Source organism: Rhinolophus ferrumequinum, chromosome 25, assembly GCF_004115265.2.
Source record: "Rhinolophus ferrumequinum isolate MPI-CBG mRhiFer1 chromosome 25, mRhiFer1_v1.p, whole genome shotgun sequence".
In the NCBI taxonomy this organism is placed as follows: Eukaryota; Metazoa; Chordata; class Mammalia; order Chiroptera; family Rhinolophidae; genus Rhinolophus; species Rhinolophus ferrumequinum.
Window position 1 is genome coordinate 21864625 of NC_046308.1, and position 17058 is coordinate 21881682.

General features: G+C 53.6%; 1 protein-coding gene across 2 annotated transcripts in view; it reads left to right on the forward strand.

Annotated features, from left to right (window-relative positions):
* The first annotated feature begins 6307 nt into the window (after positions 1-6307).
* BCR (BCR activator of RhoGEF and GTPase) overlaps positions 6308-17058 on the forward strand; it is a 118573-nt gene continuing 107822 nt past the window's right edge. Inside the window, exons 1-2 of one of the 2 annotated variants that reach the window (XM_033097510.1) lie at positions 6308-6584; positions 6690-8009. In XM_033097510.1, the coding sequence (XP_032953401.1) occupies positions 6698-8009 (1312 nt within the window). In that variant the 5' untranslated portion in view covers positions 6308-6584; positions 6690-6697. Of the gene's footprint in view, positions 6585-6689; positions 8010-17058 lie in introns of those variants that run through there. The other variant, XM_033097509.1, reaches the window with a different exon arrangement.

Here is a 17058-nt window from a genome sequence, read left to right on the forward strand (position 1 = left end):
AGCTGTATTGATCGCCCCAGTTTTCTGATCTTGCCTGTAGCTCCCTGGGGCTGACAGATGATGGATGGTAGCTGACAGATGACAGATGGGGGTCATGTGGCCACATTCTGCTTGAAGGAAGCCCTCCGTTGGCCTCTGACCCCCAAAGTGGGTAGGGATGAGGATACAGACAGGGCAGGGAAGGAGCTAGAAAAGGCCCAGGTTTCGAGTCGGCTCAGGTAGGTCTTCAGGCAGAAAGCCCTGCCATCGTTATAATGCCACCTCTGACAATCCCACCTGATGGCACAGTGGTCTGGAGCAGCACTTTGGGACTCAGGCAGGCTGGGCTCAACTCTGAGGCCCCCACTTATTGCTGTGTGACTTGGGGGTCACTGCCCCCCTTTGAGCCCCTTTCCCTGCCTCTTGCCTGGGTGATGGCTGTGAGGGTAGAAGGAAGTCACATCTACGGAGCCCCTAGTCCCAGCCTCGGCAGCTGGTGAGGGCTGGGTGCATATGAGCCCTGAAGACCGTGCAACCCAGTGTCCCTGTGCCCACCCACCTGCATAGCACCTTTGTGTGAATTAGAAAAGGGCACCCAGGCAGTTCCTCAAAAAGTTAAACATAGAATTGCCATATGACCCAGAAATGCCTTTCCTAAGTATATCCCCCCAAAAATTGAAAACAGGGACTGAAACAAGTACGTGTACACACATGTTCAGAACAGCATGAGTCGCATGAGCCAAACATCGACCAACAGGGGAATGGGCAAACAGAATGTGGTCTATCCACACCGTGGGATGTTATGCGGCCTTAAAAAGGAAGGAAGTATTGATACATGCTACAATATAATGAATCTTGAAAACATTATCTAAGTGAAAGAAGCCAGTCACAAAGAGCCACGTATTGTAAGATTCCATTTATATGAAATCTACAGAATAGGTAAATTCATAGAGACAGAAAGTAGATTGGTGGTTGCCAGGGGCTGGAGGGAGGGAGAAACAGGGAGCACCTCTTTAGTGGGTATGGGGTTTCATTTGGGGGCAATGAAAATATGTTTGAACTACACACAAGTTATGGTTGCACAATGTTGTGAAATTCCTAAGTGCCTCTAAGTTGTTCACTTTAAAGTGGTTAATTTTGTTATGTGGATTTCACCTCAATTTTTAAAAAAAAGCTCTTGTGGCTCAAGGCATTTGATGTCCAAAACTGTATTATAAACTGATTTTGTAAGAGCAAGACACTTTTTACAGTTGCTGTCCCCACCAAGATTCTATCTACCAAATCCAAGCTGGGAATGGTCCCCCCTTTTATGTGTGCCCCAGTGCGGTGCTCATCCTGCCCACCTGTAGCTGGCAGCCCTGCTCAGGAAGCCTCCAAAGAGGGCACGGGTGGCCAGTCCATTTTACAATGAAAAATGGACGTTTGAAGAATAAGTCAGTCCCTTCCTGGTTTCATCCTAGCGGGGTCTTCTGACTTCAGAATGATGTAAAGCAAACACTCTCTGGAGCTGGAACTCTGGATCTCAAGCGTGCCTGCAGCCGATGGGCTGGGTGACCTGGGAACATATCTTCACCAGTAAAGTGAAGGTAAATCCCTGGGCTCGTGGGAGGATTGAAGGAGACGCGAGAAAAATGTTCATCCTTACTCCACAGTGAGCAGGACGAGGGGCGGCTTAACTTATCCCCAAGGATTTTTGCTTTTTAATACAATAGCTTTATTGAGATATAATTCACATACTACACAATTCACCCATTTCAAATATACAATTGAATCGCTTTTAGTATATTCACAAAGCTATGCAACCAGCACCAGTCTCTAGTTCTAGATCATTTTCAAAAAGAAACTCAATGACCATTAGAAGTCACTTCCCGTTCCTCCCATCCCCCTACCGCTAGGAAACCACCAACATGCTTTCTATTTCGATAGATTTGTCTGTTTCAGACAGTTCATGTAAATGGAATCATACAATACATGGCCTTTTATGACTGGCATCTTTCACTTAGCATAATTTTTTTTCAATGTTCATCCATGTTATAGCATGTGTCTGTACTTCATTCCTTTTTATAGCCAAATAATATTCCATTATATGGATGAGCCACTTTCTGTTTATCCATTCATCTGTTCGATGCTTTGGTTGTTTCTATCCCCAGGGTTTTGAAGCATCGAAAGTTCTCTGTTCTTTCCAGCAGAGGGCGGTGTTGGGTCCCAGCCTCCTTCCTGCAAAGGGAAAGAGGCCTTCGGATGGAGTGTGCTGGAAACTTGGTCTGTGTTTATGGACCACTAGGGCTGCTGCGGAGGGTGTGAAAGCGTGTGTGTGTGTGTGTGTGTGTTAAATAAATTATAGAGCCATGTGACCATATCCTAGAAAACAAAGAAAATTGAGGGGAGAAATCAGCAATAATCCCACTTCTTTGTCCCATTTTAGTTTTTAGATGAAAAAAAAAACATCTATAGGGAGTGATGGAAATGTTTGTTATCTGATTGTCATGATGGTTTCATGGGTGTGTACAGATGTCAAAACTCCTCAAATCGCACACTTCAAATTATGCAGCTTATTGCACATCAATTATACCTCAGTGAAGCTATAAAAAATAAAAACAAAAGTAACATCTATTTTTTAATTACAAAAGATAGACATTTTCATTATGAAGAATTCAGAAAGGAGTAATGATGAAGACAATAAATGTCACTTGCTGCTCATAGACAGCTGTGGAGGCCCTAGTGAAGTCCTCCCCAGCTGTTGCAACCCCGTGGAAGCTTCCCCTGGGGCCAGCGCTCGTGACCCCTCAGCCTCCAGCTTGTGCAGCCAGGGCCCCACCTTGGCTCTGCGGGCCTCCCAGGGCCAGACCCAGAATCCTTCACCAGACGGCCCAGCAGCCTCTGCACAGGGACCTTGTCTTCTTCACTGAGTCCACACCTCTCTGACACTTTCCTGGGTCCCAGTCCCTTCCCTGGCCAGTGCCTTTTCAGTCTCTTTGCCTCTACTTCCCTCCTAGTTCCAGCCTCTGCCTTTCTACAAATACTAGCTGTTTGTTAACAACACTCCCATTCTTCTGTCTCAGGTCTTGACCGCTCCTCAGTGCCCCAGACCCACCCTCTCTCTGCCTGACTCCGTCTCCCCGTGGATGGGCTATGGGCACCTGAAGCCTCATGTGGGCACCCTGCTTCCCCGTCACAGGCAACGACCCACTGTCCGTTCTACAGCTGGTCCTTCCTCTCCCTACATCCCATCCATCTGCAAGTCCAGAACTGACCTGGAGTCCGAGCCCTTCTCCTCAATCCCCTTGCTTCCACCCTAGTCTGGGTCACCAACAGCCCCTGCTGGACCAGTGTCACAGCCCCTGACTGCCCGTTCTGCCTCCCATCCCCACCTGCCCACACAACAAACCTGAGCAAGTCACTCCACTTTCCGCAGCTATGGTGGCTATTTTGAATTTAAATTTATTAAGTTAAATCAAATTAAAAATTCAGTTCTTTAGTTGCAGCAGCCACATTTTAGGTGCTCAAGAGAAGCTAATAGCTGCTGTATTGTTCAGCACAGAGTATAGAATACGTCCAGGATGCTGGAAAATTCCATCAGACAGTGCAGGCTTAGGACTTTCCAGAGGCTCTTCCTTGCATTTAGAACAAAACCCAAACTTCTTACAAGCATGGAAGGCCCTGCCTTGACTCTAATGTGGCCTCCTGTCACCCAAACCAGCCTCATCTCCTGACCCAGCTGCTCTTTAGACACACGTAGAACTTTGAAGTCTCTGTCTTTGCCTTTCTTTCCTCACCCTTCGGACCAGCTCGGATGTCACTTCTCCCCACGAGCCTTCCCTGGACCTCTGCCTCCTGCTGGGTCCCCAGGTAGCACACACACCTCTGCTACAGCCTGGGTCTGCCTGCCTTATCCTTTCCTCCCCCACACACGTGCACCTCTCTCCCTAGGCTGTGTGCTTGTTGGGGTCACAATACACGTCAGATTCCTCATTTGCCAGCACTGACGGAGCACCTACTATGTGTGGAGCACGGGCAGGTCATGGGGAACAAGACAGATCTCAACGCTCAGGAGTTTAGATCTAGCTGGGGACCGACAGCAAATGGGGGATAACCAAGTGTTATATGTCTGGATCTCACATTCCTCTTCCTTCCTCCCTTCTTCAGGAGGGATGGATGATAAGAAAGCTTTGCAGGAAAGGACCAGAGACCTAGGGTGGGAGTGCTTTTAGAGAAGGGGCCAAGGATGGGAGGAGTATCCTTGGGGACAGAAGAAGCTGTCTCACGAGGAGATAGCCACTATCTTGCTGTGTCCTTGTATCCACCAACAAGCCATTTGCCAAGAGTGCAGAGCCTGCAAACTCAAACTACAAAGCTGCAGGGTTCGTGAACTAAGTTCACTTATGTGTCTATAATATTTAAGGTGGGACTGAGTTGGGGCCTGCAAACCAGAGAAAGGGACACCTCACTGATAAATGAAGCCCCTCCTCCCAAGTATACTTTCCTTTCCCAGGTGATTAATGATAATGTGCCTGATGAACCCACAATCCCCTCCCCTGGAAACCGATGGAGCCCCGTCAGCAAGGGAAAAAGCAGTTTGTGATTTGGGGATTCTCTATGCTGATGGCCAGGGAATGGGGGTTCTGGAGGCCTGGGCTTTAGGCCTGCCTGACCCACTTGCTGGAGACCTGAGCAGGCCATTGAGGAAGGCAGTTAACATTGATCATGAGCTGCAGTGTGCCACATCCTGTGAGGTCAGTATTTATTATACCCATTTTCAAGAAGAGGTCACTGAGGATTCAAGCACTGCTGGGATCCCAGCCTCGCTTTGTCTAGCCCCAAAGGCAGGGTATCAACTCCTTCTATTTCCCCACCTGCCAAACGGGCCTTTACTCGGGCCCAGTTTTCTTGCAGGGTATCTGTGATGTAAAGGAGCTGGGTGGAAGGGGACCTGGGGTCTCAGGAGTAGAGATGGCAGGAGGGTGGAGAGACCTGCAGAGGGCAGCACTGAGCTGTGCCTGGAAGTATCTGGAAGTGGTGCCTCAAGGGTTTTCCACAACACTCCCAAGGCACCAACCTTAACAAGCAAACATGGAAGGAACACCACATGCCATTTATTGGAGTATGTTTTATGTTTGTCCCATCTGGGTACTTTACATATAGTGCACACAGCATTTTACATACGAGGACAAAGCAGGCTTGGAGAACGAAAAGGAACTGCCCAGGTCACAGAGCCTGGAATGGGGGAAGACTCCAACCCTAGCCAGGCAGCCAGGCCACTGGCCCTGGGCTCTATTCCTCTAGAATAGACATCAGGGCATCTGCTCTGGGTGGCACTGGAACTGTGGGGAGGGCAAGAAAACCCCTCACATCCACACAGGGACAACAGCCCTTGTTCTCATTTCAATGCCTAGGAAAAGGAGGCACAGGGAGGCAGAGGCAGACAGAACTCACACCCAGTTCTCTGGGTGACACATCCAGTTTCCTTTTCCTCTCACTCAGCAGGTTTGTTTGGGTATTTTCGTTTTGCCCCATCAAGACTCCCTACCATGTGCTCTCTGCTTAGTGTCTAAGATCTCGGGGGTTCCCTGGGTAGAAGAAAGATCCTGTTTCATTACTCGCCTGTCCTGTCCTATCTTCCACCTAGCCCTGTGGGTCACAATGGAGACTAGTGACCCTCTACAGGAGACTAAACAGATAAGTTCTGAGTCAGGCAATTCCAGGGCAAAAACTACACTGGAGCCTCTGGAGCTCAGGAAAGACCAAGGGACAAATACACGAATCAGGAGGCAGGAAGGGAGACGTGGGTGTTGAGCGACCTGGGGGAGAAATTCCTGTTATCTTTGTGATAATCCCCTGTGGCAGTTGTTGTTTCATCACCCACCCCCAGGTCCACAGTGCTGCAGGCCTATTGGCACACAGGGGCTGCTGGCATTGGCGCCCAGCCCGGCCCTTCCTTCCTTGCGGAGTGACCTGCCCGTCCGGGCTCCACACTGACGTCGGTGAGTGGCCCAGGGCGTGGGGAAATGAGTATTCAGGTGTTCCTGTTCCAAGAGTACAGCAGGGCCTCCGCATTGGACAGTCGGGTTCGCAGCAGGGGCCTCAGTTTCCCACCAAGCGCGGGGACAAGGGAGAGCAGTGGCTCGGTTGGGGAGCAGCCTCCTGGTGGCCCCCACCCTCTCTCTCCGCCCCTCCCCGGGCGCCCGCCACGCGGCCCCTTTAAGAGGCCCGCCCGCCTCCGTCAGCGCCGCGGCCACCGCCCCCCGGCCCTCCCCTTCCTGCGGCGCCGAGTGCGGGCCGGGCGGGAGTGCGGCCAGAGCGGGCCGGGCCGAGCGCAGCGCTCGGGAAGGAGGCGGCGGCCGGTACACGGGCGGCGCGGGAGCGAGAGGAGAGGAGCGCGCTGGCGGCGGCCATGGGCTAGCGGCGCCCGGCCGAGCGGAGGGCAGCTCCCATCCCGCCCCGTGCGGAGCAGCCCCGCACACAATAGCAGCGCGCGCAGCCCACGCCCCCCCGCCCCAGCTCTCGCGCGCGCCCCGCCCCGCGCCGCCCCGGGAGCCGAGCGACCGCCTCACCTGCCGCCCGGGAGGGGGCGGGCATTGTTCGCCCGCTGCCGCCGCCACCGTCGCGCGGGACCATGGGGGCCGCCGGGCTCCCCGGGCCGGGCCTGGAGAGGCCGCCGCGCCGCCGCTGAGGCGGGCCCCGCGCACAGCCGTGCGGCTCAGGTGAGACCGGCGGCACCATGGTGGACCCGGTGGGCTTCGCGGAGGCGTGGAAGGCGCAGTTCCCGGACTCCGACCCGCCGCGCATGGAGCTGCGCTCGGTGGGCGACATCGAGCAGGAGCTGGAGCGCTGTAAGGCCTCCATCCGGCGCCTGGAGCAGGAGGTGAACCAGGAGCGCTTCCGCATGATCTACCTGCAGACGCTGCTGGCCAAGGAGAAGAAGAGCTACGACCGCCAGCGCTGGGGCTTCCGGCGCTCCGCTCAGCCCCCCGACGGCACCGCCGAACCCCGCGCGCCCGCGCCGCGCCCGCTGCCGGCGCCCGCTGACGGCGCTGACCCGCCACCTGCGGAGGAGCCCGAGGCCCGGCCGGACGGAGAGGGATCCCCGAGCAAGGCCAGGCCCGCGACCGCCCGCAGGCCCGGGGCTCCTGCACCCGCCGACCGGGACGACCGGGGGCCCCCCACCAGCGTGGCGGCGCTTAGGTCCAACTTCGAGAGGATCCGCAAGGGCCATGGCCAGCCCGGGGCCGCCGACTCGGAGAAGCCCTTCTACGTGAACGTCGAATTTCACCACGAGCGCGGCCTGGTGAAGGTCAACGACAAAGAGGTGTCCGACCGGATCAGCTCCCTGGGCAGCCAGGCCATGCAGATGGAGCGCAAGAAGTCCCAGCACGGCGCTGGTCCGGGACTTGGGGACACTCCCAGACCCCCTTACCGGGGGCGCACCTCGGAGAGCAGCTGCGGCCTCGACGGCGACTACGAAGACGCAGAGCTGAACCCTCGCTTCCTGAAGGACAACCTGATTAACGCTAATGGAGGCAGCAAGCCCCCCTGGCCGCCCCTGGAGTACCAGCCTTACCAGAGCATCTATGTGGGGGGCATGATGGCGGAAGGGGACGGCAAGGGCCCACTCCAGCGCAGCCAGAGCACCTCTGAGCAGGAGAAGCGCCTTACCTGGCCCCGCCGGTCCTACTCCCCTCGAAGCTTTGAGGACAGTGGAGGCGGCTACACCCCGGACTGCAGCTCCAACGAGAACCTCACCTCAAGCGAGGAGGACTTCTCCTCGGGCCAGTCCAGCCGCGTGTCCCCGAGCCCCACCACCTACCGCATGTTCCGGGACAAGAGCCGCTCGCCCTCGCAGAACTCACAGCAGTCCTTCGACAGCAGCAGCCCCCCGACGCCGCAGTGCCAGAAGCGGCACCGGCAGGGCCAGGTCGTGGTGTCAGAGGCCACCATCGTGGGCGTCCGCAAGACAGGGCAGATCTGGCCCAGTGATGGGGACAGCTTGTCTGGCAGGCTGCCTCAGGATGCCACCTTCCATGGAGATGCAGGTGGGTACCTCCATCAGTTTGGGTGGGCATACCTGCCCCCTGGCTGGAAACCAGTGAGTCAGCAGGAGGGAATAGAAAAGGGGATGTTGGAAAGGGAAGACTAGGGAGATACGTTTTGGTGTGAATTTCAGATATTGTGGACAGAAAGGATTGACGGCTCATGCTGCCCCTGGACAAACTCCATCCCTGCCTCCGGAAGGCAGGTTCCCAGTGTTCCCAATGGAATTGGGTTGGGAGGCGTGGTGCCTGGGATGGTTGGGTGGCTTGTTCCTTTGGTTCTACAGCTTGTGCTGCTTGTGGGTTTGGACCAGGATGCCCCGGGGCAGTCATCTCCTTGCCCTCTGATGGCTCCATGCTCAAGCAGTGGGGATGGTATAAAAGAGGGTTCGTCTCTGCCACCTAAATTGGATGCTTTTAGTGAGGATTGGTCGGCGTCTTGGGCATTGCCTGCCACCCCACTGTTCCTGTCCTGGAAGAGTTATATGACACGTTCGGGGAACTCAAGATGTGCTAGCTGCGTCCAGGCCATAGAAGTGTCAGGTTCGCTTGCTACCCAGCAGCCCAAATGCAAATTAGAGCAGGTGAAAATACGAATTAGAAGGAAGTGAGGTGACAGGTAGTTGACTCAGTGGGTCACCAAAAATCAGTGGGGTGAAGATGTTATCTAGGGCTGAAGCAGAGCCACACCCATTCTGATCTGCCCGGCTTTGATGGGAGACTTCACCCGTCATTACCCACAAGCTCCTCTGTGCATCTCACCCTGGCTCCATTTTTGATCCCTCACTGTGCTCCTGCCTCCTCATCCTCCCAAGGACAAGGGCCCACTGGTGCTTATTTCGGGCTCCCAGTCCATGGTCTGACCCTGGCCCTAAGATTAAACCTGTGGGGTTGTGTATGTAACTTCTGGGCTGCGTACAAATACTGCTGGCACTAGGGTGAGGGGACTGGGTTTTGAGGTCCAGGCCCAGTTTGTGATTAGGGCAGGAGAGGGTGGGTGTGGGATGGGAGTGGGAGGCGGAAGGAGAGGCTGTCAGGAATCTTTTGGAGTCCTGGTCCCTGTTGGCTGCTCTGGTTTTCCACTTCATTGATTTTCTTTTTCTGCTGATGGAGTTGTATGTACTTCATTTGTCAGAATCCTCTTGAAACAAGTGAGGCTATTTTTGGCTCTGTGAGCAGCCTTTTTGTGATCAGCACTCTGTCCTGTTGGTTTTAGGTACATCTCGTTGGTGATTTTTCACTTGCAGCTGGGGGTAGCTGTGGGATGCTGGTTGGACCTGCGGCCCTGGCGCAGCTGCTTCCCCTCCGTCCTTCATGGGGGGATGGAAGGCTATAGTATTTAGAAGTGTGCTTTGCAGGCACATCAGTCCGTCCAGGGTCTGGAGGATTGCCCTGTGGTCACTGGGCACCAGCCTTGTCTGGCCAGCTGTCGGCCAAGCGAGCCAGCTTGAACTGGCTCTGAGCACCGTGATGCAGGAGAATGTTATTAATAAAGAAGAAAATTTCAGACCTGCAATCTGAAACGATGTTGTCTTGCTGAGGAGTAATTCTGAGTTTCCAGAAAGTGGGTTTCACTTGGTTGGAATGTGTTTCAGTGGGTCCCCCTGTGAACCCCCTTCCCGCTCTCGTCGGCTATCCAGCCTGCCTCTCATAGAGCTGTCCACGAGACCCTGGCTGCATGTGTCACATAGGTTAGGTTCTCAGTAAATGGTGAAGGACTTAATTTTTATAACTTGGACTCCATTCTTAGGACTTTCTAGATCCTTCTCTGAATGTCCTCAAGGTCCCATATTCTCTCTCCTGTTAGGTTTTTAAACTCCTGGTTATTTTAGCTTTGGGAGCCTTTAAACTCTGCAGCCAGCACTCTCCTCGGAGGGTTGTGGTTGGTGGGGAAGGAGGGCTCAGCCATCTGTCTCTGTCTGGACTGATGTCCTTTAGACGGCTGGGGAGTCTGCTGGCCAGGGCTGCGCCTCTGAAAAATGGCAATGAGGAAAATCACAGTGTGGGGGAGGGAATGGAAGTCACCCGAATTCTTTGCAGCAACAGACATGGGGACCTGGATCCCATAGCTTCAGAATCCCTGTAGATGAGGGAGTCCTGGTATTTCTGAGTTGAGGGCCCCGGTTTTGAGAGAAGGAGCTGAAATGACCATGCGCCACTGTGTGCCGTGGTGGTGAGAGCGTGCTCCATGCAGGGGGCCTCTTGGGCTCTTACATCACTCCGTGGTGGGGCTGCCTAATCTATAGGTAAGGACTCAACTAGGAGGTGGCAGACCTGGGATTCTGGGCCCCTGTGGGAATGCAGAGTCATTCCTTCTGGAGAGTAGTGGCCTTAGGGTATTCTTCCCACCACCCCACCCTGCCCCGAAAAGCATGACCGGGTTGGTCCAGGGGGTGGTTCAATAACAGCTGTGAGCCCTGCTGTGTGCAAGCCCCTTCCTTTGTACTGTGTGGTCTGCATTGAAGGAGAGAGTGTGGTCTTGGCCATCTGGGAGCTCATAAGTTAATGGGAGAGGAACACACGTCATTTACGCGTTCGGAGGGAGTGAGAGCAGGGAAGCTTCTGCAAGCAGCCACTCTGGGGAGGGGCCTTGCTCATCCGCACGAGTCTAGCAGCAGAGGGTGGGAGAGCCATCTGCCCCCAGGAGCAGTGGGAGCAAAGGGTCAGGGCACCCATGTCTGCCCTCGGTGACTGTGGACGGTGTGCTCTTTTTATTTTGTGGTAGACTGTACATAACAAATTGACCGTCTTAACCTGTGCTAGCCACTTTTAAATACACGGTTCAGTGGAATTAAGAACATTCGTATTGTTGTGCAATTATCACCACTGTCCACCGCCAGACTTCATCTTGCAAAACTGAAATTCTGTACCCATTACACGGCAATTCGTCATTTCCCCACCCTCAGCCCCTGGCAACCACCATTCTACTTTCTGTTTCTATGACTTGACTACTCTTGGTACCTCGTGTAAATGGAATCATACGGTATTTGTCCCCCTCTGTCTGGTTTATTTCACTTAGTGTTGTGTCTCTGAGGTTCATCCACATGGTAGCACAGACTGTGAGTTTTGAAGACGGATCTCTGGTTCATCCCCTGGCGCTCTGGTGGGAGCTGACAGAGCACACACTGGCACACGCTGGGAGAGCCCTTTCTCCTTTTCCCAGCTGTAGAGTCAGAACTGGGAAGTTGAGGAGGCGAGCTGGTTTGGGGGAGTCTTATCAGCTGCACCTGTCTCTTTCTCACTTCATCCCTGTCCTTTAACCGCCCTGTTGGGGGACTTCGGTGAGGACTTTCATGAGAGGGGAGGCCAGTGGACCCAGGGACTCTTCCTCTCCTTGTTTGAGGAAGTCTTGATCTCAACAGCCAGGCCTGTGTGTCCCTCAGTTCTTTTCCAGGTGTCAGTCATGAGATGTGGCCCCAGATCTCGTGTTTCTTCGTGGGCTCTCATTTGAGTCGCTACCCGGTGTTTTCACATTTATTAGGCAGCTTAATTTGCCCTTTGGGTTGTGGTGACGTGTTGTCGCCAGAATGATCATTGCTTTGTTTTCCCCTTGGATGATTGAATGAACCAGTGACCAGTTAGAATGAGTAACTGTGGGGCAGTAAAAGGTCACCCAGGCCTCGCACAGGCTCCAGCATCGTCTCTTTCGACCAGAGCCTGTGGTCGCCTCTAAATGGAGTACAGGCTCTGCTTCGTGAACAGAAGCCGAGGGGACAGAAGTGGGTGGAGTCCTGAGAGCACTTAAGTCATCAACAGGGTGGAAATGGAATCTAGATCAAATTTTACAAGGGTTCTCTGGCTTAGGAAGGATGAGGCTTGTGTTGGGACAGAATGAAGCATTCCAGAACCTTTCACTAAAGAAGGAGCGGGGAGTGCTGTTGATTTGCGTGGGCCCAGGGGGATGTGCCTTCCCCACTTCTCCCTTTTGCCTCACTTGTTGCTTCAGTAGTACCGTCCCCTGTGCCCCCCCTGCCCCCCCCCGCCTTGGCTGGGAGTCCTGGGGCCCAGAGGACCCGTGTGTGTGTGTGTGTGTGTGTGTGTGTGTGTGTGTGTGTGTGTGAGACTGTTGCCCTCACCAGGACAAAGATTCCAGGTGAGCCATACGCTGGGGCCCGCCTGGAAGAGGACACAGAAGTGCCTGGGGCCGGGATGCAGCTCCCTCGGGGGTCTGGGAGGGCTCCGTGTTCCCAGGGAATGGTTGGGCATCGTCACGTGTTCTCAGGGTGCCAGACCGCAGGCCTGAGTTTTGTCTGAGGCTGCGTTTGAAGATCAAGTCTCAGGGGGTGGTGGTAGGTTAAATTAACTCGGCACCCCACAAGGGGTCTTGACCCTGACTGGAGTTCACAATTCCTGTGGCTCGGGGAGGGTTTTTTCCTTGGGAAAAAAAGGAGTAATTTTAATTAAACTATGTTAGTTATGTAACATGGGATAGGTGTTTTTATTGTGGTAAAATAGACATTATAAAATGTACCATTTTAAGCTATGTTTTTGCTTTTCTCTGTTTTTTTTTAATACTTCAAAGCATTTTTCAATTACAGTTGACCTACAATGTTATATTGGTTTCAGGGGTACAACATAGTGATGAGACATTTATGTAACTTAAGAAGTGATCCCCCTGACAAGCCTAGTACCCGTCTGACCCCACGTGCAGTTATGACAATACTATTGACTATACCCATTTTAAGCTTTTTAAAGTGTGTAATTCAGTGGCATTAACCACCTTCACACTGTTGTGCCACCACCACCAGAACTGTTTCACCCTTCCCACCAGAAACTTTGTCCCCATTAAGCAGTGCCTCACTTTCTCCCCCGCCCCCAGGCCCGGGCCACCACCACTCCACTTGGTGTCGCTATGAATTTGCTTCCCCTCAGTACCTCATAGACGTGGGGTCAGATGTTTGTCCTCTGTGTCTGGCTTATTTCCCCCAAATCGTGTTTTTTTCTTTTTATGTACTTAACTAGTCGTTTCTGTCACCCACATCGGGTTTTGAAGTTGCTGGGAGCCGCTTCTTGTCCCTGATTCCCCATCTCTGGTCCTTCGTGGGTTTGTTCACTTAAGGAGAACACCTCTTGGTGAAGGCAGTATTTCCTTGGCTTTCATGCCCCTGGTTTTGCAGTGGCCCCGTGTATTAGTCTGCTAGGGCTGCCGTCACAAAATAATACAGACGGGGCAGCGTCGACAACGGAAATGCATTTCCTCACAATTCTGGAGGCTGGGCGTCCAAGACCAAGGTGCTGGCAGGTTGGTTTCCGCGGAGGCCCCTTGCCTTGGCTCGCCGAGCGCTGTCCTCCTGCTGCGTCTTCACATGTGGTCCCGCTGGGCACACACACCCCTGGGGTCTCTCGGTGTCCACATTTCTTGGTCTCGTCAGCCCACGAGATTGAATTGGGGTCCTCCCGAGCGACCCCATTTGAATGTAATCACCTCTATAAAGACCCTGCCTCCAAATACAGTCACTCTAAGATGCTGGGGGTGAGGACTTCAGCATATTTGGGGGGAAACACAAGTCAGCCTCCGACACTCCTGAGTCTCTTCTTGGGCAGCAGAGGAAAGGCCTGCCACGCAGAGCGAGACCGAGCTTGCGCTGGCCTCCCTGGCTGCGGGTTTAGAGAATTTGAGTAGAGCCGTGTGTGGTGTTAGGCAGCCTGGTGGGGCCTGGACAGTACAGCCGGGTGTCGGGAAAGCCGCCTTCTGACGCTTCATGTGCTGCCATGTCTCTGTCCTCATCGGAAAAGTTAGGGGCTGGACCCCATCATTGCTAAGATCCTTTCCTTCAGTTCTTTAATTTTTTCTTTAAATTTTAAAGTTATTATCAAGACTTTTTCACATCTTTTTTTAATCCTGGCTTATACCTACCTTTCCTTTACCAGAGTGACCCCCTCTCCCCCGTTCAATCAGTCCGAGGTATTTATTAAGCATCTGCAATGTGACAGGTACTGTCTTCCCGGAAATTCTCTCTTGCCCCTATTCATGGGTTTGGGGAAAGGCTTATCTCCAAGGACCTTGTCCTCGAAAAACCAACACACATCACAAAACCTTTGTAATGCCCTGGCATGTCCCCTAACTGTGGATCTTTCTCTAGCTGTATGTTTGCAGCTCTTTCCTGTTAATCCTGTGTCTGTCTGGCTTCCTTCTTCAGGGTGGTGACATCCTGCAGACAAGGACAGAGTCTGTCCTGCTGCAGTGTCCCACAGGACGTGCCTCACTCGAGGCTTGTGACAGTGTTAGATGTGGTGGTGGTGATCTGAGCCCATGTGGGTCTGGCTGTGTCTTGGGTGCTCTGTTTGTGGGTCATAGATGGAATGAATGCCCGTCTTTGAGGCTTCTGTTTGCTCAGACCCTTCCTTGTTCTGGCCCAACCCCCCATAACCCCATCTAATTAGCAGCTTGGATTTTTCAGGGGCCTAGTGATGCAGGTGCCCCAGCAAGAAAGCTTGTTGGCTTTGGAGATTATCTGGCGATTATTTTTCCTTCTTTGCTGAGGCTTGGGCTTCCTTGCTAAACCTTAGAGAGCGTCTGGAATCCTCAGACTAGGGCCTGCTAACTAGCTGTCTTGGATTCTCGCTCTCACCTCTGCGACCTTGCAAAATGACTGTGGACAGGGGTGGTGGCTGGGGCCCAAGGGGGACGCGACTGCGGGTTCATTCATAGACGCGCCTGTCCCAGTCTGGGGCGGGGAGACTGCAGCGCCCCACCTGTGAGTAAACAGGACTTTGGTGGACGCTGTTTCATATGCCCTTGAAACATTCTTGTGAAGTGGCTGAAGCAAGATTATTATCATAATTATATGCCATCGGCTGGTTGGATTTGAGGGGGTGTGAGACACACACACAGGCCTGAAATAACCCACCCCAGGTCACGTGGGCCGGCACTGGCCTCTCTCCTCAGACTGGGGGGTGAGGCTGATCCCATGAGAGTGGGCACAGAGTGAGCCCCAGAGGTGGAGGGACCTCGATCCGTCATTCAGCAGGCGTGTTTGGGGACCTGCCGTGTCAAACAGGAATGGTGCTGAATGTTTTGAGACAGGCCTCCCAGCAGGTCATTTTCAGCCTGGTGGACAGACGCTGTGTAACCTAAATGCTGATGCTGTGACAGGAATCTCCTGGTCCTGACCTTCAGGCAGGTCCTTGAAGGTGTCAGCCATCCAGGGATGTTGTTTATCGCTCATATTTTGCAAATCTCCCAGAGAAAGGGATTTTCTCACTCGCCGTACATCCTCCTGTGGCACTTTGCCAAGAATCCTCCAGCAAGTTGTGTGACGGAGGATCCAAGAGGGCAGGTTTGTTGGAAGGACACTACGCATCCATTCACCTTTCCATCTACCAGTCAAGGGCTGGGGGGAGGGGTCGGTGCCTGCTGACCTGCTCTGCGGTGAGCAGGCTCTGACAGGTGCAGAGGGACAATGCCTGGCTGGGCAGGTGTGATGGAGGTGGCCAGCCCCTTGCACATGCCAGGTGCAAGGCCTAGACAGGAAGGTTAGTGGCCAGGGAGCCCTAGGAAGGACCCATCTCCGGCTGGCCAGGAGACAGCAGAGGGACACTGGAAGAAGAGGGACAGACCTGTCACACCAGCCACCAGGGGCCAGCCCAGCAGAGCCAGGGATGGACAGCCCAAGGGTACCCTCCACTCAAGTGCCTCTGTTGGCTAGAGAAGAGCTTTTGAAGGAAGATTCACTTCACTTTAAATGCCTGACTTCTTCCTTATAAAAAAATGCTGCTGGGGTCAGCTGGTATGCCAGTAGAGCAGAAAGAGATTTTTCTGCATATAACATACATGCATATAACCTTGCATCTAACAAGGTGAACGTTCTAGAAACCACTTAGAGGCAACAGTTGACCTGGTCCACTGAAAGAACACAAATTTTGAAGGTAGAAGATCTGGACTCGCCAAAGAGCCACTGGGTGACCTCGCGCTGAGACTTAATTCTATCGGCTGGAGGGGATGCCCCCTCCTTGAAAGGCAAAGTAGGAGTTTGAGTGCACAGAGTGGGTGTTCCCAAGGATCTGGCCCCTGTCTGCTCTTATGGCGTCACCACCTCTGGCTTCTAAGGGCAGTTGATTGGATACCACTTAGCAAGAGATTTAAAGGAAAAATGCATCATTCAGTAGATGGAGGCCTTTTCACTCAGCTTATTGAGAATACCCAGTATGAGCTTCAGGGGGGACCAAGGGTCTACCGTGGCCTGCACCCCGCTCTGTTCCGCCCATCGTGTGTCTTCCTGGGCTGAATGGCATTCTTACATCTTCAAGGTTCGGTGTGTATTTTTCTGCATCGTGGCTTCAAAGGAGAGCCAGCTGCTTCACCTGATGTGAAGTGTCATCGGCCGAAGGTACCTGGGGCCACGCACTGTGCGGGGCCTCACTCATCTTCCTGTGGAGTAGCACGGGGTCCTCTTGCAGTATTCCTGGACTGCTGGGCCTGGTGGTTTTGGGGGGCCTTGGAAGCTAGGAGCTGGAGGAAGAGAGAGACTTCTTGATTTTTCTCATAGAGCCTCTCCCCCGACCCCACCCAAGTTGGTAGAGGGAAGATTTCGAACCACTTTGTTCTCATTTTTAGTGATTGTGAGGCCTCAATAGAGGAAGTGAAAAACCACAGACTTTCTTATTTTAATAGGAAACAAAGGAGGAAGACTCGAAGCTCTGGCAATGACTGATGCTTTGGCATATCCAGCTCCATCTGCTCATGGCCAAGGACTTTGCAGACCAGAGGGTGTTGCCCTGTACGCAGTGTGGGGAGGACAGGGGAGAGGTGGGCTTAGCCCCGGTGGGGTGACCCTGAAGTGCTGGGGCGGCTGTGGTGTTGGAGGGGCACCCCGGGGCAGGTGAGGAGCCAGCCCCCTCTGTGAGCTGCAGAGCGTGAGGAAGAGCGGTACAGCGTGTTCCCCTTAGAGCCTCAGGGGCACTTGGGGTGACCAAGCGTCTGTGAGGGCCACAGGGCCTTTCGGCCCCCAGCCCACAGTGACCACTGCCATCTGCTGTCCCCCAGCTCTACCCAACCCCTACTTCTTGAGAGGCTGGAATAGCTGCACCTGCAGCAAGTATGGGGGTGGCG